This window comes from Oncorhynchus mykiss, chromosome 12, assembly GCF_013265735.2.
Source record: "Oncorhynchus mykiss isolate Arlee chromosome 12, USDA_OmykA_1.1, whole genome shotgun sequence".
NCBI lineage: Eukaryota > Metazoa > Chordata > Actinopteri > Salmoniformes > Salmonidae > Oncorhynchus > Oncorhynchus mykiss.
This window is the reverse complement of record NC_048576.1, coordinates 52,794,034-52,821,855: the sequence shown is the minus strand read 5'-3', so window position 1 is coordinate 52,821,855 and position 27,822 is coordinate 52,794,034. Positions and strand designations below refer to the sequence as shown.

The following is a 27,822-nucleotide window of genomic DNA, read 5'->3' as shown; positions in this document are numbered from 1 at the left end:
AAAATCAACACGCTCCGCATTGCATTTTCAAATAACCTTTCAGCGATCTTTCACATAATTCTCAGACACCAACATGTATTTATTTTGCTTTTGGTTAGTGGTAACAGCACCAAACTGGTCTTCCCCACACATCCACACTGTTGTAGAATAGAAAAACAAAACAAGTCTATACCAGAGAACAACTCACAGACCATTGCTTTTAAAGAGACAGCCTTACATTAAAATACTGCATGACAGTAACTCAAATCTAATTGAATATAGTGGACAGATAATTGGTGCCTCTATAATACCCATCTCTGAATACATTAACCTTTATTCCATCCAATCTCTCCCCAGCAGGGTGTCCTATCCATTTATCCAACAGGTGCAAGATTTAAGTGAAACAAATGCACAGTAAGTCATATCCAATGGGGAATAATGATGATGCTAAGCTTGAACCTCTACCCCCAATCAATAATAGTTAACAATTTCATCAAACGTCTTTACTACTTTCCTCTGCGTACCACCTCTTAATATGACATTCTCAGTGGAAGTGAGATGAACATTCCTTGCAAAATGGCCATTGAAGCGAAACACAGAAAACAAGTTTCCATCCTGCAGCCTTATAGTATTTTATGTCAAACAGCCTGATCAATACGCTATCATTGTATATCAACAGGTAAAGTGTTACATGCCAAGAAGGCAGATTGAGAGTATTTAAAGGAATAGTCCAATTGTGTAATCAAAAGAGAGGCCATCAGCAAGATGTCAGAGGGGTTAGAGAGGCAGCTGCAGCAGTTAGTCAATGTCCATCTCTGGCAGTTTGTTGCCCTCTGCAGATTCAGGAGCCACCGTGCCCCCTGCTGCACCCTTCTCTGGGCTGCCTGGCTGGGCCTCTGTGCCCTCCTGTCCATTTACTGGCCCATTCTGCTCTGCCTTCTCATCCTTGGGGACCTCCACTTTAGGTTTGGGTTTTGACACGATTGGGTTGCAAGCCGAGTCAAGCTCCTACAAAGATGGAGAGAGGATATCATAGTTAGACATCTGGGACATTTTTACATTTGGATGAACATATGTCATATTAGGACCAGGAGTTTTCCTTGACCATGTGACCTGACCAGGCAAAACAGTTATTGGAAAGACTATGCAAACCGATTATTAGCACTTACCTTTGTTTTTGCCTGAATCTCTCTGACTTTGACAGCAGGCTCCTGGGTAAGATTGTGTTTGCTCTGCGCGTTCATTTTGCTGTTCATCCAGATCATGGCATCGTTCACCTGCTTATCCACCTTCAACATCTCCAACTCATCCAAATGCTCATACTGCTCCTCCTGGGTGTCAAGACAGGCATAAGGAACATTTCAGTGCTGGGAGACATTGAGATATCATTAGATGTCCAGTAGCTCAAGGTTGATAAAACTATGTGCACAACTATGCAATAATAATCTTATAAATTACCTTTGTTTTGTAAGCTTCTACAATCTTCATGAACTGTTGGATATGCTTTCCGAGTTCATCGAATGCTTTTGGCCTTTCCTCAGCCTCATTGTATCTTTCCCGGATGGGCTGCCCAAGTTTCTGAAGAAGGGACATTCAGTTCAGTCACCTGACACAATCTATCCTATGCTAAAACCAGAGACATGAATTGACCAACAATGTTACCTTTAATTCAGCCAGTTTGTCGATGTACACTTGTTTCTGTTGGTCCTCGCCGTCTTCATACAACCAGTTCTCGGTGTCCTCAAGTCTTAACGAAAAGGTGTCTCTGTCCTGCATTTGGAAAACATTCACTTGAATAACTCATCATTTGTTTTCAATGCGTGTAAGGTATATAGTGGCAATATACTCACAGATTCACTGACAAACTTCTCCAACAATCCATGCAGTTTGTCTCTCATATCATAGACGTACTCTTCTACGTTGTTCTTGGCATCGTTCCGCTCCTTCTCCAGCTTGTCCTGCATAATCATCTTACCCTGAGATGGACACATCAAATACATATTGTTTTATATTTTTACTTTCCTTCCCATCACAGCCTTGCTGTAGATAAAGATTGACATGCTCAAGCAAGTCATTAACCTTCAGTTTGAGTCACACAAAAATACTGTACACTAACTAGCCTTACGATTGACAATAATGTGTCAAGGTTATGCTTGTAAAACAATTGCTGAGACAACTACATACATTTCATGTCAATACAGGTTTTCAGCTAATTAAAAATAATTCATGACGGGACAAGTTGCCATGATATCCTACAATATTACCTCATTCTCCACAAACAGATTGACTGTGTCGTTGGTTAGTTGCCAGCGCAGGCTGTTTTCTATTGGGAGCTCGACAGTCTTCGTTTTCACTTTTGGTTTCTTTGCTGATGAAGCTTGATTCTTCTCTTTTCCATCCTCTGACGTCTAAGGTAAAAAAAAAAAATACACCTTTTAGATAAATGTGCACTGGTCCCATAAATAAGGCTATATCATGGGCTCCCGAGTGGCGCAGCGGTCTAAGGTACTGCATCACAGTGCTAGAGGTGCCACTACAAGACACCCTGGTTCGAATCCAGACTATCACAACCGGCCGTGATTAGGAGTCCCATAGGGCAGCGCACAATTGGCCCAGCGTCGTCCAGGTTTGGCCGTGTAGGCAGTCATTGTAAATATGAATTTGTTCTTAAACTGGCTTTCCTAGTTAAATAAAGGTTACGTTTAAAATTAAAATCATTAATACATCTAGACAAAAAGCATCCCCTCAGAATGTCAGTGGTAGAAAAAGATGTTATCGCACTGATTAGCAAAGGAAATACGCAGTCCGTTAGCTACCTCCATTTCCTCAGTCTCAGACTTCTTGTCAGCATTGTCTTTCTGTCCATCACCTTGGGCTTTCTCATCTTGGTCAGTCTGCATCTTACTCTGATGAGAAACATTCGATTAGCCATTAATGTGGAGTTAACACCACCAAGAGTTAGCTTGGCATCCCAGTGCACAGATCACATATTGGAGAAAGTCATCATTGTGAAAGAAAAAAAACCCACAGGGAATAGAAAATGGACACATCTGTCCTGGAACATATCTAACTTGTTCAGACATGACAGCTGAATTACCTGCCATTTTACTAAATATGTCTGGGCTGATAATTTTCCAATCAACTGGGTGTGGGTAGATTATAGGTTTGTGAAAACCGCGCCAAAACAAAGCACACAAACCTCGTCTTCCTTCCCAGTAAGGTCTGTCTCCATGGGCTCCTCTCCCTCAGTAGGTTTCAGGACCTCCACTAAGGAGGCACTGGACACGCTGAAGACACCGTGGACATTCACCCTAACTTTCACCTTAACCTTTGAGCTTTCACCATTCGCCTGGGGAACCACTTTCTGGACCACGAACTGACCTAAGGAGTTCACAAGTGGATTATTAGACACTGATTAACATGGCCTTAGAGCCAACCATTCAAAGTAAACAATTAACTGAATATGTGCAAGCCTATTGCTTATTAGACGGGTCTAGAGTTTCAGGCCTGTTTGTTTGGGTACCTATTGAGGGGTCTGGGTACGGCAGCTCTTTAGGGTTGTTGTAGTAGGCCTCCAAGGAGAAGGGCTCTCTCCGGTAGAACGTCAACACTTTGGAGAAGGGTGCTGCATGGTTCTTTGGGAATACCTCGCAATCACTGACATTGGAGGAGACAAGAAGATTGTGAGTCACTGCTGATCTGAGTTCAGTGCAATCAGTGTCAAATAAGCCTATGTCAAATGTAAAGAAGAGAGTTCACACCTTAACCCCTCCTCTGCAGCAGAGTTCCACTTCAAGGAGATGGGATAGGGCACAACATCAGTGATGGAAAACTCTCTGACTTTGAAGGCGGGGGACAGGATAGCACACTGGGGAGATCAATCACATGCATTATAACACATTTCAGGGGGGCTACATTACTAACTGGTTAACAACTGTATACAGTTCATGGCATGTCAACAGTAAGGTTATTTACTGCAAATAGTTTGTGCTAATCAGGTTGACAACTACAGTGATAACAACCAGTTCCGTGAGAGGCTAAAAACAGCGTGCCCATTTGCTGAAAAGGTCACTGGGGGCAGCGAGTCATGACATGATACCTGCAGTGCACATCCTCTTGCAACAGCCTCGTCTGCATTTAAAGTCATGCTCAGTTCTTTTCCAAAGAATTTGCAAACTCTTTCTTTGACGGCTGGGATCCTGGAGGCACCGCCCACTATTTCCACAGCATAGAGGTCTTCCTTCTTCAGCTCTGAACAATGCATGGAACACACCACCAGTCAAATTAAACAGCCCACCCAGGTGTTAGCAAGAACATGAACAGGCTGTGCTGAGGGATACTCCTGCTACTATTAGTACTACTACAGTTACTCACTGGCTTGTTCCATGACGCTGCGCAGGGGAGCCTCCACTTTGGCCAGAAGCCCTGCACACATCTCCTCAAAGTGGCCTCTGGAACAACAGTGGTCATGGGATATTAATAGATACCATACACACATGCAGCTGCTTGCATCATGACGATACACAGGCACCGAATGAAAACACTTCCTGACACATGGCTTTTCCACTGCGGATGGCCTAAATGTAATAGAGGTACTGTGATGGGTGAGAGGACTTGTATTTTGCTTCACCAACCTGTTAAGTTTCCCAGTGACGTCAATGTCATTCATGAAGCACTCAATGTTGAGTGGCAGATCAGAGGAATTGGCGCTCATCAGCTTCTTGAGCTTCTCACACTCCTGGTAGAGACGAACCAGGGCTCTGGGCTTGGTTTTCACATCCAGCTTGTACTTCTTGCCAAACTCCTCACAGAAATGGTTCACCAACACCTCGTCAAAGTCTTTGCCACCCAATGCTGCGTCAGACGCAGAAGCTAGCATCTGAAAAGAGAAAGAACATTAATTCCATGCCTTATTCTATTAAAAAAAAAAGTTTTGTACATATAAATAACATACTTTGAGCTTTCCTTTGTTGAAGGCACAGATGGAGACCTGATAACCAGAATGGCCCAAATCTACAAACACCACATTTCTTGGCTTTTCCTCAGGGGCAGGGAGATCTTGTTTATAGATCCCATATGCCAGTGTAACTGGAAGAATCAAAGAGACAGAAAAATCTGTTCAGACCAAGATTCCATGAGTTAACATTGCTCAGCGTTAGCATGGTAATGGCATTACCTGCAGTGGTCTCATTCATAAGTCGTAGGCAGTTGAGTCCTGCAATCTGAGCAGCATCTATAACGGACCTCCTCTCTGCGTCAGTGTAGAAGCTGGGGACCTGGAGCACATTTAGGAAAAATGATGACCCTTAACAAAAACGTCATCCTTGACTGCTTATACTGTGTGATAAAACATTTACTCTTTAGAAAAGATATGGAGTTACAATAGGGCATAGGCGTCGCTGTAGGAATGACATTTTGCTAACCAAAAAATACTGCTCTGTATCTTTACATCTCTGGGCCTCGTCTAAGTAGATGTAAAACTGCTTACAGAGATAACACAATCAGCCACAGGTTTCTTCATTGCGGTCTCAGCAGTCTCCTTCAGTTTGGTCAGCAGCATGGCAGTGACTTGTTCAATGCTGAAGACTTTCTCCTCCTCCATGTACATCACCTAGTAAAAAGTATAGTAACGAAGTACAAACGTCTTGAAGATTGAATATCTCAACTGTTCAGCCTCTACCACCATGATGGATCAAGTGCTAAAACAGAAAGTATACTTCACTTTTGATCATTTACCTTGATCCCGGTCGACCCAGAAGGCAACTGGGCCAGGTCGTAAACCAGGCTAGATTTTGCTGACTGGACATAGGGGTCTGAAAATGCCCTGCCATGGAATCGCTTGAACCCTTGAACAGTGTTCTTACAATTTGTTACAACCTTTCAAAAACAAAACAACAAATACCATGATCAAATAACATTCTACTTTATTTTAACAACTGAATTGTATTAGCTATAAGGTTTAAGCTTACCTGGCCTTTGGCTGCCGCTCCTATTGAACGATTACGTGGTCCAAAGGACACACATGCTCTGAAAAAAAGTGAAGATGGAAGGATCTGTTATCAATAACCTGTGTGCATGGTGCTCAAAATTGTTTACCCCTACATGCTTAACTGCCACAACAGACAAAACTCGCAATGCCAACATGATGATGTCAGCGAGAGGTTAATGCACCAAAATGTAGACAACCCAATTGCATGCCGATGTCACTACACCCGTATAGTTAAGCTGACAAGCAAAGTATAGTAAATCTTACAATGCAGTAATGTATAACGAAACCTCATTATTAATAAAAGGCTGACAATAATTATCTTCCACAGTTATTTGCTACCCTGATTAACAACTTAATCTCAGACCGATTTAAATCTCAGACCGAGGTCAGGTGCAGAGATGACAAGAATTTCGAGACTACCTGCCGAAGGTGATTACTAATTAGGGTGGCAGGTAGCCTAGTGGCTAGTGCATTGGGCCAGAAACAAAAAGGTTGTTGGTTCAAATACTCGAACCGACAAAGTGAAAAATCTGTTCGTGTGCCCTTGAGCAATAGCTGACCCTGTACAGCAGGGCTGCACAACCTTCTTCTTGGAGATCTACTGTCCTGTAAGCGTTCAGTCCAACCCTACTTTAGCATCTCTGATTCAGCTAGTTAAGGTCTTGTTGAGAAGCTAATCATAGAATCAGGTGTGTTAAATTAGGGTTGAACTGAAAACCCACAGGACTGTAGCGCTCCAGGAAGAGGGTTGGGCAGCCCTGCTGTACAACACCACATTCACTGCACCTGTCTGGTGTATGTGTCAATAAAACATCCATTATACTAGTGGAAGTATACTGTATATCAGAATCATCACAAGTAGTATGTAAATCAAACATATGGATGTGTCACTCACTGACATGTATTTTAGCAACCCCACTCTGTAATCATTGACTTAAAGTGGAACTGACAGCATTTTAACTACAATGAACAGAAATATAAATGCAACATGTAAAGTCTTGGTCCAATTTTTCATGAACTGAAAGAAAAGATGCCAGAAAATGTTCCATACATACAAAAAGTACACATTTGCCAAGATAATCCAGACACCTAACAGGTGTGGCATATCAATAAGCTAAATAAACAGCATGATCATTACACAGGTGCACCTTGTGCTGAGGACAATAAAAGGCCACTAAAATGTGCAGTTTTATCACACAATACAAAGCCACATATGTATTAAGTTGAGGAAGTGTGCAATTGGCATGCTGACTGCAGGAATGTCCAACAGAGCTGTTGACAGAATGTAATTTTTCTACCATAAGCCGCCTCTGTTTCAGAGAATTTGGCAGTACATCCAACCTGCCTCAACTGCAGACCACCTGTAACCACGCCAGCCTAGGACCTACATATCCTGCTTCTTCACCTGTAGGATCGTCTGAGGAGGGGAATGGGGGTGCTCAGGAGTATTTATGTCTGTAATAAATACCTTTTGTGAGAAAAACTAATTCTGCTAAACTGGACCTGGCTCCCAAGGGAGTGGACCTGGCTCCCAAGGGAGTGGACCTGGCTCCCAAGGGAGTGGACCTGGCTCCCAAGGGAGTGGACCTGGCTCCCAAGGGAGTGGACCTGGCTCCCAAGGGAGTGGACCTGGCTCCCAAGGGAGTGGACCTGGCTCCCAAGGGAGTGGACCTGGCTCCCAAGGGAGTGGACCTGGCTCCCAAGGGAGTGGACCTGGCTCCCAAGGGAGTGGACCTGGCTCCCAAGGGAGTGGACCTGGCTCCCAAGGGAGTGGACCTGGCTCCCAAGGGAGTGGACCTGGCTCCCAAGGGAGTGGACCTGGCTCCCAAGGGAGTGGACCTGGCTCCCAAGGGAGTGGACCTGGCTCCCAAGGGAGTGGACTTCCCAGGCCCAGTCATGTAAAATCCATAGATTAGGGCCTAATGAATTTCAATTGACTAATTCCCTTCTATGAACTGTAAATCAGTAAAATCTTTGAAATTGTTGTTTATATTTTTGTTCAGTATACTTTGTCGATATTAATAATAATAAGTCACAAATATAAAATTCCAAGTTTATGGTTCAAAACCAATTTTATAAGAGGTTTAAAAATAGGTTATATTTGACTCAAAATACAATGAAATACAGTAAGGCATTGCTGGCAGAATAGATGCATGATTTATATAATTCGCCAAGAGCATTATTTCTTTAACTACCAAGAAATCTATCAGGTTGTAAATCACAGCTGGGCTGGTACATTGTTTTCTGCCTCCACCCATTCGGATGCATTGTTTCAGTTTCAATTACACAATATTTTAAACAAAAACGGGTGATCATAACTAAGGCTGGGAAGGTCAATACAATCAAACTAGCAAAGGCAATGAACACAAGTCAGTCATAACGTGGCTAATAGGCTAGCACACGTGTCAAACAAGGCCCGCAGGCCGAATACGAAACACAAGCGAGTATAAATAAGTTAACAGTGGAGTCATCTACGCTGAACAAAAATATCAACACAACACAAAGTGTTGGTCCCATGTTTCATGGGATGAAATTAAAGATCACAAAAATGTGCACACAACACAATGCCACAGATGTCTCAAGTTGAGGGAGCGTACAATTGGCATACTGACTGCAGAAATGTCAACCAGAGCTGTTGCCAGAGAACGTAATGTTAATTTCTCTACCATAAACCACACCCAATGTCATTTTAGAGAATTTGGCAGTACGTCCAACTGGCCTCACAACTGCAGAGAACACATATGGTGTCGTGTGGGCGAGCAGTTTGCTGATGTCAACGTTGTGAACCGAGTGCCCCATAATGGCGGTGGAGCTATGGTATGGGCAGGCATAAGCTACAGACAATGAACACAATAGCATTTTATCAATGGCAACCTGAATGCACAGAGATACCATGATGAGATCCTGAGGCCCATTGGCGTGTCATTCATCCACCGCTATCACGTTTCAGCATGGTAATGCACGGCTCCATGTCGCAAGGATCTGTACACAACTCCTGGAAGCTGAAAATGCCCCAGTTTTTCCATGGCCTGCATACTCAGACATGTCACCCATTGATCATTTTTGGGATGCTCTGGATCGACGTGTACAACAGCATGTTCCAGTTCCCATCAATATGTCAAAGTAAGCATTTCACTGTAAGGTGAATTACCTGTTGTATTCAGCGCATGTGCCAAATACATTTATTTTAATATCCTGCAACTTTGGACAGCCATTGAAGACGAGTGGGACAACACTCCACAGGCAACAATCAACAGCCTGATCCACTCTATGTGAATGAGATGCGTCACGCTGTATGTGGTAAATGGTGGTCACAACAGGTTCTTATCCACACTCCTACATTAAAAAAAAGGTATCTTAATTCATAAATTATGGCCTAATGAATATATTTAAATTGACTGATTTCCTTATATGAACTAACTCAATTGTGGTTGGTTGAGTATACTTTATTTCATTACAGCCTATTGCGCTTGCGTCTGTAAATTCAACTTCAATTGTGCTGCTTTCGTGTGTCCTGTTTACAGCGAGCAGAGGGAAAGTGTACAAACATTCCACAGTCCTAGCTAGGCTACTAAAATATTGCAGTCTAGCGTCAGTTAAAGCTTGACAATGAATAACCAAAAAACAAATCCTGCAATAAAACACCATGCAAAGAAGAAACATGTAGGCCTATTACAACAACATTTGAGCAGTAGCCTATGCTGCACTCAACTACAAGACATTGAGTGCACCATACAGAAATGCTGAATTCAACCACCCTGGTGATCCATGCAGTGTAAAACAATTAAAAACATGTTAAGTTTAAATGTTACAACAACCTATAGCTACGTTTTTTTGTTACTGGAGTTATTAAATACTTTTTGATTAGGGTCGCAGTATATTATGCACATCAGAAAGCATAGCAGCAAAGGCTGGACAAATGTATATTTTGTTCAAATTAGGGATGCACGATATATCGATGGACATATCAAAATCGGACGATATTAGCCAAAAATGCCAACATCGGTATCGGCCCGGTCTAGTTTAACGCCGATGTTAAAAACCGATGTCAAAGATACCGTGCATACCTATATAACGTAGGTACATGATGTAATAATAATTTGTAATAATAATAATTTGTGGGTTGCCTTCTGAATAAAAGTATGTAATCGACAGTGATGCAAATGAATACAAATAGTAAAATTATGCCATACTTTTATTTTGAAGGATAACTGCAAAGTCCACTATTGTGGCTCACATAGATGGTCTGACCGCCATTAATCAAATAAGAACCGTCTTATAAATTAGGGTTATTTTAGATGACAGCTAGCTATATAGTTAGCTAGCTAACTATAGCTACTGAAACAGATTATGTTGTGTTATTCGACATGTGAAAGTGTTATTGACGTGCATCTTTTCCCACGTCTTATCCAAGATGGCGTAGCAATCAGACGTCTTTGTCCTTCGTCTTGTCCCATGTATATATCTTTTTATATCTTTTTCTTCGCATATCTTTTTTTATATTTTTCTAAACCTCAACTTCAAAATACTCTCCTGCAACCCGGCTCACACTATGTGGTGTGGATCTGTTTTTTTCAAAAGTTTTTTTTATTTACTTCGGAACTGGAAACACCCAACAGAAGCTAGCCAGCTCACTAGCTCCTAGCTAGTAGTCAGCTAACCACTGCTAGCGGTCATCAGCTAACCTTTAGCTCGGAAAGCTCTCGCCAGTTTGTACAACGCGACTCAAACCAGAGCATACCGAACCAATTTTCTCTTCATATCCCCGGATTCCTACCGCAAGCTCGGAACCGTTTCACCTGGATCATCGCAGCTAGCTAGCTGCTATACGAGTGACTACTCCTGGCTAACGTCTGTCCCGAAGCAAGCACCAATTAGCCTGGAGCTTGCCCTTGCTAGGCCCATTCTCCCAGCTAGCTGATGAGGCCTATCAGCCACTCCTGGTAAGGAAAACGGAACCCCACAGATCGGACGGAAAACGGAACCCCCACCTACATGACTAAATTCTCACGCCGACTCTCTTCTCTGTATACATCAATGATGTCGCTCTTGCTGCTGGTGATTCTCTGATCCAACTCTACGCAGACAACAACATTCTGTATACTTCTGTTCCTTCTTTGGACACTGTGTTAACAACCCTCCAGGCGAGCTTCAATGCCATACAACTCTCCTTCCGTGGCCTCCAAATGCTATTAAATTAATGTAAAAATATATGCATGCTCTTCAACCGATCGCTGCCCACACCTGCCCGCCCGTCCAGCATCACTACTCTGGACGGTTCTGACCGAGTGTATGTGGACAACTACAAATACCTAGGTGTCTGGCTAGACTGTAAACTCTCCTTCCAGACTCACATTAAGCATCTCCAATCCAAAATTAAATCTAGAATCGGCTCCCTATTTCACAACAAAGCATTGTTCACTCATGCTGCCAAACATACCCTCATAAAACTGACCATCCTACCGATCCTCGACTTCGGCAATGTAATTTACAAACTAGCCTCCAACACCATACTCAACAAATTGGATGCAGTCTATCACAGTGCCATCCGTTTTGTCACCAAAGCCCCATATACTACCCACCACTGCGACCTGTACGCTCTCGTTGGCTGGCCCTCGCTTCATACTCGTTGCCAAACCCACTATCTCCAGGTCATCTACAAGTCTCTGCTAGGTAAAGCCCCGCCTTATCTCAGCTCACTGGTCACTATAGCAGCACCCACCCGCAGCATGCGCACCAGAAAGTATACCTCACTGGTCACCCTCAAAGCCAATTCTTCCTTTGGCCGCCTCTCCTTCTAGTTCTCTGCTGCCAATGACTGGAACGAACTGCAAAAATCACTGAAGCTGGAGACTCATATCTCCCTCACTAGCTTTAAGCACCAGCTGTCAGAGCTGCTTACAGTAGAGGTTGACCGATTAATCGGAGTGGCCGATTAACTAGGGCCGATTTCAAGTTGTCATAACAATCGGAAATCTGTAATTTTGGATGCCGATTTTTTTTTAAACGCCTTTATTTAATCTTTATTTAACTGGGCAAGTCAGTTAAGAACACGTTCTTATTTTCAATGACGGCCTAGGAACGGTGGGTTAACTGCCTCGCTCAGGGGCAGAACGACAGATTTTTACCTTGTCAGCTCAGGGATTCAATCTTGCAACCTTACGGTTAACTAGTCCAATGCCTCACGAGGAGCCCGCCTGTTATGCGAATGCAGTAAGAAGCAAAGGTAAGTTGCTAGCTAGCATTAAACTTAATCAATCATAAATCACTAGTTATAACTACACATGGTTGATGATATTTCTAGTTTATCTAGCGTATCCCGCGTTGCATATAATTGATGCAGTGCGCATTCGCGAAAAAGGACTGTATATATTTTTAAACCTGCATATTCAGCTAAAAGAAATCTAGGTTAGCAGGCAATATTAACTAGGTGAAATTGTGTCACTTCTCTTGCGTTCATTGCACGCAGTCAGGGTATATGCAACAGTTTGGGCCGCCTGGCTCATTGCAAACTAATTTGCCAGAGTTGTATGTAATGATGACATAACATTGAAGGTTGTGCAATGTAACAGGAATATTTAGACTGATGCCACCTGTTAGATAAAATACGAAACGGTTCTGTATTTCACTGAAAGAATAAACATCTTGTTTTTGAGATGATAGTTTCCGGATTTGACCATATGACCTAAGGCTCGTATTTTTGTGTGTTATTATATTAAAATTAAGTCTATGATTTGATAGAGCAGTCTGACTGAGCGATGGTAGGCACCAGCTGTTCTGAGCAAGGAACTTAAATGTTAGCTTTCTTACATGGCACATATTGCACTTTTACTTTCTTCAACACTTTGTTTTTGCATTATTTAAACCAAATTGAACATGTTTCATTATTTATTTGAGGCTAAATTGATTTTATGTATATATTATATTAAGTTAAAATAAGTGTTCATTCAGTATTTTTTGTAATTGTCATTATTACAACAAAATATATATATATATATATATATATATATATATATATATATATATATATATATATATATATATATATATTATTTAAAAAAATATATATATATATATATTATTATTTGTTTATATATTTGTTAAAAATAGGCCGATTAATCAGTATCGTCTTTTTTGTCCTCCAATAAATCGGCATCAGTGTTGAAAATCATAATTGGTCGACCTCTAGTTTACAGATTACTGAACCTGTACATAGCCCATCTGTAAATAGCCCATCCAACTCCCTCATCCCATACTGTATTTATCTGTCTTGCTCCTTTGCACCCCAGTATCTCTACCTGCACATTCATCTTCTGCACATCTACCATTCCAGTGTTTAATTGCTATATTGTAATTACTTCACCACCATGGCCTATTTATTGCCTTACCTCCCTTATCCTACCTCATTTGCACATACTGTGACCTTTTCTACTGTATTATTGACTGTATGTTTGTTTACTCCATGTGTAACTCTGTGTTGTTGTATGTGTCGAACTGCTTTGCTTTATCTTGGCCAGGTCGCAGTTGCAAATGAGAACTTGTTCTCAACTAGCCTACCTGGTTAAATTATGGTGAAATAAATAAAAAATAAACATGTAAAGACCCAAACGGCATTCCATAGAAATCCTGGTTCAGAATGAAATAACTGAACAAATTAACAACAAAACAGCACAGCCAGTAAGTGAAAGAAATAGGGTTTGATTATGTTTTGCAGGTAATGGGGATACACTTAACTGCCAACAAAATAACTTGTTGGTCAGTGTGGTGTGTGAGTAACCTTTAACTAGGCAAGTCCGTTAAAAACAAATCTTATTAACAAATGGTGGCCTGGACCACACTGAGTCAATTGTGCGCCGCTCTATGGGACTCCCAACCACGGTCGGATAAGATACAGCCTGGATTCGAACCAGGGACTGCAACTGAGATGCAGTGCCTTAGACCGCTGCGTCCGTGTGTGTTAACCTCTCTGCACACGGAACCCGGTAGCGGGATGAAATTCGACAACATAGGGTGATCGCTACATAAATAGTCATATTAAACATTCACGAAAATACAAGTGTCTCACATGTTTCGAAAGCCTAGAATCTTGCTAATCCAACTGCGTTGTCAGATTTAAAAAAGGATTTACTGCGAAAGAATACGATGTGATTATCTGAGGATAGAGCCCCATAAAAAACAACTATTTCAACCAGCACAGGCGTAACAAAATCACAAACTGTAATAAAATAAATTGTTTACCTTTGATGATCTTCCTCTGTTTGCAATCCCAATGCTCATTGTTACACAATGAATGGTCTATTGTTTGATAAAATCCATTTTTATAGCCTAACACAAAACATTTTGTGAACCGCTTGTGTAGTGAATTCTGTCTCATTCCGTTTTTGACGACACACTCGAAGTAAATACACACACAGAACGTGACTTTTCCAGTCATGTTTGGTTTCATTGCAATCAACTGGTTTGTTTAACACAACCAAACCTGATGGGTCATTTTGTGGGACGTATTGACTGAAAGAAACCATTTGAAGACAACAAGTAACGACATCATTGTGCACCAATGATTTGCCCGCTGTTTCGTTGATTGACTGTATTTTAACCCAATGACCACTGATCGTCTTGAAATCTAGCTGGGTAGATAGCCAATGAGCTGAGGTAAACGGCAATATGTAATGTTTGTGTTGGAAGACCAACCCATGTAGTAAACTCCGGCGTAAAGAGGGTCATTCGCCATTGAAGTTTCATACCGGAAGGAGCAACGGATGTTGCGCACAGCGTTGTTTTTGTAAAGCGCATACTCAGCTGTTTATATATCAATCAGTATGGCAACTAAGTCAAGGAAAGCTAAATCTAAGTCTAGATATACAGATGTACACACAATTTTAGAAGAAATTGATTGAGGACGATTCATTTAGCGATTCCTAAATGGGGGAATATTTTTTTAACTGAGAGGACATCGTTTTGGACTGGTAAGTTATTCTCATGTTAATGCCGTTGTTTGAAATTTATAATATAAAATATTATTTGTGAAATAGCCTATTTGAGGCTGTTGAGGGGAGGGGAGGCCCACAACAATGGCCAAAGTGAAATGGAGACAGTAAATACAGCTGGTCTGTCATAATATGAGACAGTAGATCTAGGTGAAATGTCATAATATAAATGAGACAGTAGATCTAGCAGGTCTATAATATATTAAACCGTATGTTCCTTGTACTCTATACATATCTGTTCATTATACCTGCTGATACAGGGCTCATATGTGAAACTATTCTAACTGAACATTTTCTTTCACAGTGACAGTGACACTACTGCAATATACAGTATCCTATGTACATAAATGAACATTATAATGAGCCATATTTTTTCAAATAAAACAATGGTCACTTTGGGTCACAGTTAATTTTTTTTTTATAAAAACAAATATAGGATATGTCTGGTCTGCAAATTTGCTGTTTTTCCTCCCCCAATAAAGCCTGTGCACTGATTGAGTTTGACACCCCTGGGTTGACGTATCTATTTATGTAGCTAGCTATTTATTTAACAACCTAAAACCACAGAATATAATGTTAGGTAGCTAGGAGGATGTCATGTCATTGGAGTAGTGGGTGAAGGATTGACTTTTCCCCCTCATATTGTTTTTTGGTTGCATTTTGTTAGCTAGCAAGATATGTAAATTCCTTTGCTAGCTATGCTGAACTTGAACAATGTATCTACAGTTAGCATCTCTCTTAGTTGATCTTATGTATTTGGCATCAATTAAATGGGTGGGCAGACAGGCAAGTTGGGACAAGCATACATGGGCAGGCAAGCTGCAGAAGGACGAGCAGGCTACTATTCCCCATCAGGGCTATGTTGAGGTCCAAGTTTGAGAGGGTTTATCGAAAGTTCCCTCGTTAAATTTGAAATAATCTCGCTCTGGATGGCATTAGTTGTTGATCTTGTTTACATGCATAGTCCACTAACCCTACCTTTTCATGGTTGTTTGATCAATAGGACTGAAGTACTCAAATGTAGGACTCCCCCTGTGGTATTTACATATTTGCAGGAATCCATTCAGGTGTATTTTGTGGCAAATTCGTTCTAATGCTCTAAAGTCGCACTGTTACTAAACATACAGTCCAGTTCAAAGTCAATGATGGCAGGCTGGTGTGGAAAATGGCTTATTTGCATGTAGGCCTACCGCAGCTCTGATTGGCTATGGTGCACTGGTCTGCACAACATGTTTTTTTGTGGTTTTATTTGGTGCAGTGTCTATTAGTTGTCCAAAACGCATGGCTGCTTTCTCACTACATGTCCATAGAATTTTCACAAATGCCATATATATCATTCTCAAACATGCGAAAATGTAAAAACATAAAATAATTTTAAAGTCAATCTTCCTGAGGGTACATTTGAACAGATTTTAATATGATTTAATGTAGCTAAAACACTAGCTGTAAATTAAAAATGTTGCCAGTGGTGCCATAAACGAATATGGAAAGGATAAGAATACATTTTTACTACATTTGGGATCATTACATCTCATTATACTTTGCGACATAGCTTTACGCTCTGCAAAATTGCTAGAATATTCCTACCAGCGATTAACGGACGTCATCATACATAGCAAGCAAGCTACTACAGTAAGCAGTTTCCACTAGTTACCCCAGCTACAAAGTAAAAATGGCTATATCGTAAACATTATTGAAAACAAACATTTGCTTTTTTGTCTTCATTTAATGTTAGTCATAAGGTTAGCAGTGTGGTTACGGTTAGTATTAAGGTTACATTTAAAAATTAGATTTTCGTTAGAGAATTTGTAGAAATGGGCGGGGTTTATTACTTTATGGCTGTGTTAACTAAACGCAGTAAGTGGTGAGCTAGCTAACTGGCTAGTTAGCTATGATAGTAGGCACCCGCCTTATGATAACTTACTGCTAGTCAGCAACCATTATCTAGTTAAATACACATGTGAAATAAGACCATATAATAATAACGATAATTACAATTGCCGACAAAACGGGATGAATAACGCTATCCAGCGGAAATCACGTGCAGTAGCTAGTAACGTTACCCTGCACACACACACACAACTGTTAGCCAAATGGCTAGCTAACGTTAGTTGTCAAGGCCGCAGAAACTGGCCACTCACAAACCAAATGTATTTGTTTCAAGTGGATGGCAAATCTCGACTAGTGAAACGAGTTTTAAAATGTTCTACTTACGGTGTACTTCGGTCGCTATATTCGTTAGCCACGGTTTCAATTCCTCCGGCTCGAGCTACAGCAACATAGCAGCTTTGAAAGCCCAGATCAATTCCCACCACTGACATCTTCCACGCTACCTTGCCTGTATTCTACTACTGTATGAAATGGAGACGTAGATAACTCTTCTTTTTTTTTTTAACAGAAACGTGTTTGAATTATTTTGAAAGACGTATAAAAGTCAGTGGATAATGTTAAATCAAAAGTGTAAATTCAAATTGAATTCATAATCCACAGCACAATACGGAGTACTCTGGTGGTAGTGGTGCACACCGGTAGATGCAAGGTGGTTTTGCGAGTTCACGCGGAATCTTAATGCAATATCGCGAGAATTGAATAGTTCTCGATGGCTCTAGACCTTTCTGTCAATAGATATTTGGCTCTGAACCTTTCTATTTGAAAGATTTCATTCTGAACCAGGACCTTCTTATTCTATCAACTTTATATGGAGGTTGGCAACCAACTTTAAGGTGCATTACCGCCTCCAACTGGACAGGAGTGTGGACCAGAGACATTGAAGGTCTCAATCCTACCTGGCTCTTCAACCCCATTACTCCTCAAATCTAATAACAATCGCTCCCTTTCCCTCACATATTTCTGGCACAGAAACAAATAAAATTGTATTTCTCATATGCGCCGAATACAGCAGGTGTAGATCTTACAGTGAAATGCTTACAAGCTTACAATGCAGTTTTAAGAAAAAATAATCGTTAAGTAAAAAATAGATACATAGAAAATAAAAGTAGAAAATAATTAAACAGCAGCAGTAAAATAACAATAACGATATAATAGTGATATAATAGCTATATACAGGGGGTACTGGTGCAGAGTTAATATGCGGGGGCACCGGTTAGTCAAGGTAATTGAGGTAATATGAACAGGTAGGTAGAGTTAAAGTGACTATAGATAATAAACAGAGAGTAGCAGCAGCGTAGAAGAGGGGTCTGGGTAGCCCTTTGATTAGCTGTTCATGAGTCTTATGGCTTGGGGGTAGAAGCTGTTAAAAAGCCTTTTGGACCTAGACTTTGTGCTCTGGTAGAACATGTTCCACTGTCTCCATCTCCTTCTGACAATGATCACAGTCGGATGTTTCCCCACCAATTTCAATGTACTATTGAGCCTTGTGTGTCCCAGTCTCAGCCTTGTGACTACACTTTCCTCCCTTCTCTCGGCCTGAGGACCTCCCTGCCCCCACCTTTTCCAGGATCTTATACAGGTGTCTTCCCTTTCTCTCCCTGTTCCACAACTTTTGCCATTTGTTTTTCACCAATTTCTTATTAACCCCTTGGCTTCTGCTTTACTGACTGACAATTCCATCTCAACATAAGGATGTCTAAGAGCCTGCTTGGCGATGACATCCACATCCTCATTCTCCTCTACTCCCATATGAGCTAGTACCCAGAGGAACATCACACATACCCCCATCTGTTTCACCCTACAGTCATGGCTAAAAGTTTTGAGAATGACATAAATATTAATTTTCACAAAGTCTGCTGCCTCAGGTTGTATGATGGCAATTTGCATATACTCCAGAATGTTACGAAGAGTGATCAGATTAATTGCAATTAATTGCAGAGTCCCTCTTTGCCATGCAAGTAAATTGAATCCCCAAAAAACATTTCCACTTCATTTCAGCCCTACCACAAAAGGACCAGCTGACATCATGTCAGTGATTCTCTTGTAAACACAGGTGTGAGTGTTGATGAGGACATGGCTGGAGATTACTCTGTCATGCTGATTGAGTTCGAATAACAGACTGGAAGCTTCAAAAGGAGGGTGGTGCTTGGAGTCATTGTTCTTTCTCTGTCAAACATGGTTATCTGCAAGGAAACATGTGCCGTCATCATTGCTTTGCACAAAAGGGTTTCACAGGCAAGGATATTGCTACCAGTAAGATTGCACCTAAATCAACCATTTATTGGATCATCAAGAACTTCAAGGAGAGCGGTTCAATTGTTGTGAAGAATGCTTCAGGGTGCCCAAGAAAGTCCAGCAAGCGCCAGGACCGTCTCCTAAATTTGATTCAGCTGCGGGATCGGGGCACCACCAGTACAGAGCTTGCTCAGGAATGGCAGCAGGCAGGTGTGAGTGCATCTGCACGCACAGTTAGGCAAAGACTTTTGGAGGATGGCCTGGTGTCAAGAAGGGCAGCAAAGAAGCCACTTTTCTCCAGGAAAAACATCAGGGACAGACTGATATTCTGCAAAAGGTACAGAGATTGGACTGCTGAAGACTGGGGTAAAGTCATTTTCTCTGATTAATCCCTTTCTGATTGTTTGTGGCATCCGGAAAAAAAGTTTGTCCGGAGAAGACAAGGTGAACGCTACCATCAGTCCTGTGTCATGCCAACAGTAAAGCATCCTGAGACAATTCATGTGTGGGGTTGCTTCTCAGCCTAGGGAGTGGGCTCACTCACAATTTTGCCTAAGAACAATAAAAAATGGTACCAACACATACTCCGAGAGCAACTTCTCCCAACCATCCAGGAATAGTTTGGTGATGAACAATGCATTTTCCAGCATGATGGAACACCTTGCCATAAGGCAAAAGTGATACCTAAGTGGCTCGTGGAACAAAACATAGATATTTTGGGTCCATGGCCAGGAAACTCCCCAGACCTTAATCCCATTGAGAACTTGTGGTCAATCCTCAAGAGGCGGGTGGACAAACAAAAACCCACAAATTCTGACAAACTCCAACCATTGATTATGTAAGAATGGGCCCAGAAGTTAATTCACAGTATGCCAGGGCGGATTGCCCTGACTCTTTGCATCAAATTCATGTAATTGTCAATACAAGTCTTTGACACTTATGAAATGCTTGTAATTATACTTCAGTATTCCATAGTAACATCTGACAAAAATATCTAAAGACACTGAAGCAGCAAACGTTGTGGAAATTAATATTTGTGTCATTCTCAAAATGTTTGGCCACGACTGTATACACACACTGCAAAAACTCATACAATACATCCTGTCTGCTCTGAGACACAAATGCATTTAAGCTCATCAGCGCTGCACAGGAGTCAGAGCAGATGACTACTCTGTCTGGCCTCACCTCCTCCACCCATTGTGCAGCCAATAGTATTGCTAACAACTCCATTGTGTAAACAGATACATGATCTGTTTCTCTTTTGGTCACTGCCACCTTAAACTCAGGAACACTAAAAGCTGCACCTGTCCTCCCTGTTTTAGGGTCCTTAGATCCATATGTGAATATATTCAAGAAAGCATAGTATTGTGTTTGTAAATATTCGCAACTGAATCTACTCCTTCCTCAACATCTCTTACCCTATCAAGCAACCCTAGATCTGTCAGTGGCTGATAGAGAAACCAAGGTGGGATAGCAGGAAGAACCACAGAGGGCTAAACTCCCTCCCAAACAACCCCATCTCTCTGGCCATGCCACTGCCTATCCACCCAAGGCTTGTATTCAGATTTCGTTCATCTTCCCAGTACTCTAGGAGTACCTTTTCTGTAGGATGTGTAACCTTATCTCCTTGTAGAATTACTCAATATGTCACGGCCATCTGTTCTTAACTTTAACGGCATCTCTCCCAAAGCTACCTGCATCACTACCACCGGGAAGGTCCTGAGTGCTCCACAACATATTCTTAGGGCTTGGGCCTGGATTACATATTTTTTTAAGATGTCTGAGCTGCTGATTACTTCCATAATCTAGTGATGACCTTTACAGCGCTATATACCGTGCATTCGGAAAGTATTCAGACCCTTTGACTTTTTCCATATTTTGTTACATTACAGCTGTATTGTAAAATGGGTGGAAAAAAATAGTCAATCTATCCACATAATGACAAAGCGAAAACAGGTTTTTAGATATTTTAGCAAATTTATAAAACATAAAAAACAGAAATATCTTATTTATGTAAGTATTCAGACCCTTTGCTTATGAGATGTGAAATTGAGCTCAGGTGCATCCTGTTTCCATGGATCATCCTTGAGATATTTCCACAACTTCATTGGAGTCCACCTGTGGTAAATTCGAAAGATTAGACATGATTTGGAATGGCACACACCTGTCTATATAAGTTCCCACAGTTGACAGTGTATGTCAGAGCAAAATCCAAGTCATGAGGTCGCACAAATTGTTTGTAGAGCATCAAGACAAGATTGTGTCAAGGCACAGATCTGGGGAAGGGTACCAAAACATTCTGTAGTATTGAAGGTCCACAAGAATGCAGTGGTCTCAATCATTCTTAAATTGAAGAAGTTTGGAACCACCTAGATTGAGCAATTGGGGAAGAAGGACCTTGGTCAAGGAGGTGACCAAGAATCCGATGGTCACTCTGACAGAGCTCCAGAATTCATCTGTGGAGATGCGAAAACCTTCCAGAAGGACAACCATCTCTGCAGCATTCCACCAATCAGGCCTTTATGGTAGAGTGGCCAGACGGAAGCCACTCCTTAGTAAAAGGCACACGTCAGCCTGCTTGGAAGTTGCCAAAATGCACCTAAAGAACTCTCAGACCATGAGAAACAAGATTCTCTGTGTCTGATGAAACCAATATTGCGTCACGTCTGGAGGAAAGCTGGCACCATCTCCATGGTGAAGCATGGTGGTGGTAGCATCATGCTGTGGGAGTGTTATTCAGTGTCAGGGACTGGGACACAATCCTAGTCAGGATTGAGGAAAAGATGAACGGAGCAATGTACAGACAGATCCTTGATGAAAACCTGCTGCAGAGAGCTCAGGACCTCAGACTGGGGCAAAGGTTCACCTTTCAAGAGGACAATGACCCTAAGCACACAGCCATGTCATTCGAGAGTCAAACCAGAACCCCAGGAACCTAAACCCTCCCACTTCCTCTAGATTCCTTCCATACAACTTCAATAAGATTTCCTCCCCAACCTTCCTTCTAGAAAAAAACACTGTCTATGTTTTCTCAACTGAAAAGTTGAAGCCCCACCTGACGGACCACTACTCAACTTCACTAATCGCTTCGTGAACTCTGGCTTTATGGGTAATATTTCTCTGTCTCTTCCACAGTGCCCTATCATCCGCAAACAATGACCTCCCAATATCAGGTCTCACCTGGAAGAATACATCGTCAATTATAACGGAGAACAACAAAGGACTAATGACACTTCCCTGCAGGGGGTACCATTATCTACATCATAGCTCCCCAACCTCACTTGCATTGATCGCCCAAAAATGTAATCCTTTATCAAGTTAAACCCCTTCCTCCAACCCCCATGTTATCCAACTTGATAAGTAGGCCTTCCTTTCACATCATGTCATAAGCCTCTTCCACATCAAATAACACAGCTACCATCAACTCTCATTTGCCTGTGTCTTCTTTATGACAAGTCAAGGCACAGTAGAGGAGCCATCGTTCCCTTGCCTTTCCTGAACCCACTTTGATCTGGTGACATTATTCCTCTACTCTCTAGAAAGTACTTCAGTCTTCCGTTATCATCCTTTCCACAAATGTACATACATGAGATTATTGTAACGGCCCAATACTTTCCCTATTGCAGTGTCACTGAGATGAGCCATCATGATGTAACACATCTCATCCTTCCCAGATGTTACCTCAGCTTTAGCTAATGCGCTCTTCATCTCAGCCAACGAAAAAGGGACATTCAATGCATCCCCCACCATCGTTCTCTGATCCAGGACTTCCGGATGTTCTCCTCTGACCAGCTCTCTCCCACACTGACCCTTTTCTATCAAAGTATTTGAGCTGTGGACCTTCACAAATATCTGGGCTAACATCTCTCTCTCTGCCTTCTCCATATCTCTCACTGCATTAATTTCCCCACTTTTCAGCACAGGGAGATCCCAATTTCAGCAGACCCCACTCATCCTCTTAATCCTCCCCCATACCTCTCCCACAGAAGCGGTCCTGCCTGTGTTTCCACAGAACTGGCACCAATACTCCGTCTTAGCTGTTCTAATGATCGTTCTTACTACTGCTTGTGCTTGTTTATACTGAATCAGGTACTGGTAATTATGGGACCTTTTCAACATTTTGGAAGCCCTGTTCATACTGCTTCTCTACACTCTTCAGTCCACCAGCGAACTGCGTTACTCTGTACCCATAGGAATCACCTGCCTTGCGGCCAGAGGTGGAAATAGTACTCAGTTGTCATACTTGAGTAAAAGTAAAGATACCTTAACAGAGAATGACTCAAGTAAAAGTCACCCAGTAAAATGTTAGTTGAGTAAAAGTCTAAAAGTTTTTGGTTTTAAATATACTTAAGTATCAAAAGTAAATTGAATTGCTAAAATGTACTTAAGTATCAAAATTAAAAGTATAAACCATTTCAAATTCCTTATATTAAGCAAACCAGACGGCACAATTTTCTTGTTTTTTTATTGACAGATAGCCAGGGGCACAGTCCAACAATCAGACATAATTTACAAACGAAGGATTTGTCTTTAGTGAGTCCACCAGATCAGAGGCAGTAGGGATCACCAAGGATCTTCTCTTGTGTGTGAATTGGACCCTTTTCCTGTCAAAATGTAACTAATACTTTTGGGTGTCAGGGAAAATGTATGGAGGAAAATTACATTATTTTCTTTAGGAATGAAGTGAAGTAGAAGTTGTCAAAAATATAAATAGTAAAGTAAAGTACAGATACCACAAAAAAACTACTTCAGTAGTACTTGAAAGTATTTTTACTTAAGTACTTTACACCAATGCTTACAGACCCTACTATTGCTTCTCTTATTCCATCATTCACTGTTTCTATATCTGAATTAAGATCAACCTGAGACAGCTCCTGTTTACTCAAGTCCTGAAACTGACCTCACTCTTCTTTACAAATATCCATCTCCTCAATGGGCCCCAGGACCGAGTTTGGGAAAACCTGATCGAGACTTTAAGACTTCTCATGTCGCTTTCAAATCAACTGGGAACTCGGAAATCTCAGACATCCAACTTTAGTGCATTCAAAACAACTGGGAACTCAGAAAATAAAGGTCTGACTGTCAAACTAGTCAAACTTCAGAGCAAGTACTGTAGTTTGATGATAGGTTGGTCGGGGCAACCAACAGTGGTGGGAAAAGTACCATATTCTCATATTTGAGTAAAAGTAAAGATACCTTAATAGAAAATGACTTAAGTAAAAGTGAACGTCACCCAGTAAAATAGTACTTGAGTAAAAGTCTAAAATTATTTGTTTTTAAATATACTTATAGAGAAGATTCACCAATTTTTAAAATTATATTGTTTTTGTGCATCTCTGAGTGATGATCTATCGTTTCCCTTATTCATGTTTCAAGTGTATCTAAGTTATTGACGTTCAAGCGGGCAGAAATCCGGCTGGTATGAGGTGGTACTGCGATAAAGTCGCTGTCACTACACTGGAAGTTAATTGGTATACGACTTTTAGATCGCGAAAACGTCTATCATACATGTCATATTTCAATTCTGGCCGATGTCATAACTCATGAGGATTTCTTCTCTTGAATGAGACATTGATCATATTTTTGCGATATTCCTACATCGAGATAATATATTTTTTATGTAGGGTCTAGCACATTTTTCCTTATTCCTACATCGAGAGTATATATTTTTTTTATGTAGGGTCAAGCACATGTTTCCTATGTGTCTGCCTGTTTGGTCCAGGGCAGTGTTGCCCAAAACAATTCCGGGTAAGCTGCTAGAAGCAGGTTGAAATTCATTAAAAATCCTACAATGTGATTTTCTGGATTTTTTTTCTTCTCATTTTGTCTGTCATAGTTGAAGTGTACCTATGATGAAAATTACAGGCCTCTCTCATCTTTTTAAGTGGGAGAACTTGCACAATTGGTGGCTGACTAAATACTTTTTTTGCCCCACTGTAAGCCCTCACATAATAACTAATTTATCCTATGGTTACTTTATTTGGAAGTACCTGGTCCTTGCAGTGTAACGGAATTGATGGGCTATCTACTCTAAATCCACCCCTTGTTGCTTGCAATCTTTGAACATTCACTAGAATGACTCCTCTCAAGTTGTCCCTTCCCTCTTTAGTGCTAACACTCACAGGCACTCCTGTTATCACCCCTTTAATCCACTGCTTCCCTGTTTGATCAGTCGAGCTGCTCAACACCACCTTACACTTCCCTATTTGCTTCACTCTGAAAGTTTTTTCCCTCTGCTCCATGTCCTTACAGAACACCAACAATCTCCAATATCTTAACATTGACAACTTCCCCAACCAACTCTTATCACAGCCGTCAACCTTATCGGACTCATAGCCCCAACTCCCCCTTTCTCCCTAAACTTCAGAATCACGTTATCCTCCTACTCACCTCCATGCTCCCCTTGCGACTTATCTTGCCCTCTCTACCGGCAAACAGCCTCTAGCGTTGGGAACGGTTTGCTCTCCTCAAACGTATTTTTCGGCCTCCATAGACATCTCGCTCACCTTCAAACCCCTACTCCTTTTATTTTCTGTTTCTTACTCGCCGCTTTATTTGTACTACTATGCTCCATACCTGCTTCACTTTCTTCTCCATAACTATCTCTCACCCAGTCACAGCACAGCCATGCCGAACCGCGGACACACCGAGTTAAGTTTCATTGTTTGTTTGTATCAACGATTGATCGCTAGCCACAGCTTTCAGCCTCTCCCTCACTTCTGTCCCTTTTCGCCGATTGTGGCTTATTTTTGTGTATATATTTATTTATACGTCAGCTCCACTCAGACACACAAGCAAGACAGCAAAATGGTCGCAAACGCTGTCATGAAGGGCGCTGAGTGACGGAAAATCCTTTCGCCTGAAATCCAAATTGTAGCAAACAATACTGGGCTCTCCCAACAACGGGCCTGCAGCCCAATTCAATACCGTGTTTAAGACAGCTCGGAATCTCTGAGTTACAATTAGTGAGTTTTTTGCCTATAACTTCCTATTCCTGCCTAACGCACGAAACAGAAGATCTATTTTGACACACTCCAGCATGTCACGTTTTTTTGTTGTTTCGCACACCAAGCAAGGACTTGTGTATGGAGGTCAATGAGTGTTGAATTTGTTCAACCAAAAAAATGAATGGCTTATTTGCTACGTGAGGTTTATTTGATCGGATAGAAGATTAATAATGCTTAAGTTGTTGAGTGTTTTTCTTGGAGGCAGGCCACTCGATTTCGTCTCTGCGTTATATTGGCATCGAACATGTCACCCTCTCTAGGAGGGGGTGACCTTGATAATCTATTGTTAAAACGAGAGGCTGCCTGGATCTTTAACTTAAAGACCCTTGCGCCCTTCGGTCTCAACGTAGACTTTGATCTGAAGCCATTATTGTGACTTTGCCATTGTAATTGTTAATAAGCTTGTGTAGTCAAATGAATTTATGATCGTATGCTATCCATTTGTTGTTTGTATGCTGTTTGATAATTAACCAATGATATTAGGCCACTCTTGGCCATGATTACAGACACCTGTGTCTTTTGACACTACATAAACGAGTCATCCCGCAGTGTTTGTGATTATACCCTGATGAAGACAGCTTTGACTGTCGAAACGTTGATAATTAAATGTTTGCATCTGAGCTCCTAGAGTGTGCGGCTCTCTTTTATTTTCACGTTTTCTACTCCGCTAGCCAGCACCTCGCCTAAATAGGTGTGACGTCAACAACCACTATTGAATATTCAAAAATAATTACAATAAGATGTATCCACCAATCTTAAGAAAGGATAGGAGGGAGCTAGACAGCCTGCCGTGTCGCTTTGTGGATGACTCCCATTGTTAGGGTGGAGAGACATGTACGTCTTGTCAGTATATCCATAATCTTTGTTATAGATGACGTCCCACACGCCATCTTGTCACTTTTCAAAGTGTGTTGCAATATTATATAAAAATGGTCCGACTTGCGTCTGTCTACATGTCGACCACATGAAGTTTGATCAAAGGTCATGGAGTTGCTCTTCACCAACTTCATCCTGCAGCCATCACCTGTATTGTGGGAGGCTCTATTGTCAACCAATCATGGTGTTTTTGTTTTGACCCACAAGAACGTGACCAAAGAAGTGCCTGAAACAGGAACCAACTTTGACGCAGTTCTACAATGGATATGTACAACGTAATGTGATATGAGTCTCTCTCTCACCAATTGATTGTACAATATTGTACATATTTCAGTGTGTGATATGGGGGTTGGAGACATGCTTATTTCTACATAATAAAGACAAAATGTATAAACAATGGCAACACAGCTATTTTCCACTGAGCCTTGCTGTTGGAAAACCCCCATCAGTGTCCGGCTGTCACAGAAGCACCTCCCCCAATTTCACTCCTCGCCTTTTGTCTTGTCTGTTGTTTTCGCCTTACCACGCAAACGAGCCCAATGCCATACCAATCAGGTGGTTGTCCGATGAAACGAATCGCCGGACGTCATTGATCACGTGCTTCTGATAAAGCGATAAATGCATCTGCACACTGCTTTGAAGTAAACGGTTGAGCGATTTCGACGAAAGCATCGGAGGTCCGGTATCAAACGTAACGTCACTAGAAAATAGGTGTGGTGGGAGTCATTGACGTCACCAGACCGTGGCTTTTGCGAATGATTTTGTCTCAGCCACGAATGATTTTGTCTCTCAGCCACGAATGATTTTGTCTCTCAGCCCCGAGTCTTTTGCCCTGCTGAGATGATGAAAAACAAACTAG

The 27,822-nt window shown here is 41.5% G+C and overlaps 1 protein-coding gene across 1 annotated transcript; it reads right to left on the bottom strand.

Moving 5' to 3' along the window:
• Positions 1-58: 58 nt before the first annotated feature.
• LOC110537762 (heat shock 70 kDa protein 4) lies at positions 59-17,629 on the bottom strand. Its single transcript, XM_021624134.2, has 19 exons — positions 17,170-17,629; positions 5,949-6,006; positions 5,716-5,856; positions 5,468-5,590; positions 5,156-5,255; positions 4,934-5,067; positions 4,614-4,858; positions 4,354-4,430; positions 4,079-4,230; positions 3,741-3,847; positions 3,503-3,636; positions 3,179-3,360; positions 2,796-2,885; positions 2,244-2,387; positions 1,830-1,955; positions 1,642-1,749; positions 1,438-1,557; positions 1,149-1,310; positions 59-987 (listed from the first exon to the last, which is right to left on the bottom strand). Exons 1-19 carry the CDS (start codon positions 17,274-17,276, stop codon positions 778-780), a joined length of 2,520 nt encoding a protein of 839 aa, XP_021479809.1. The 5' UTR covers positions 17,277-17,629; the 3' UTR covers positions 59-777.
• Positions 17,630-27,822: the final 10,193 nt, after the last annotated feature.

Bases quoted from the DNA above. Each gene is read 5' to 3' on its own strand.
- LOC110537762 (XM_021624134.2), bottom strand. From the start codon at position 17,276: ATGTCAGTGGTGGGAATTGATCTGGGCTTTCAAAGCTGCTATGTTGCT. The intron at 5,256-5,467 runs GTAAGCAGTTTT...AATGTGCTCCAG, and splicing joins TGGCTGATTGTGTTATCTCT to GTCCCCAGCTTCTACACTGA. The intron at 4,231-4,353 runs GTGAGTAACTGT...TGCATTGTTCAG, and splicing joins CAGCGTCATGGAACAAGCCA to AGCTGAAGAAGGAAGACCTC.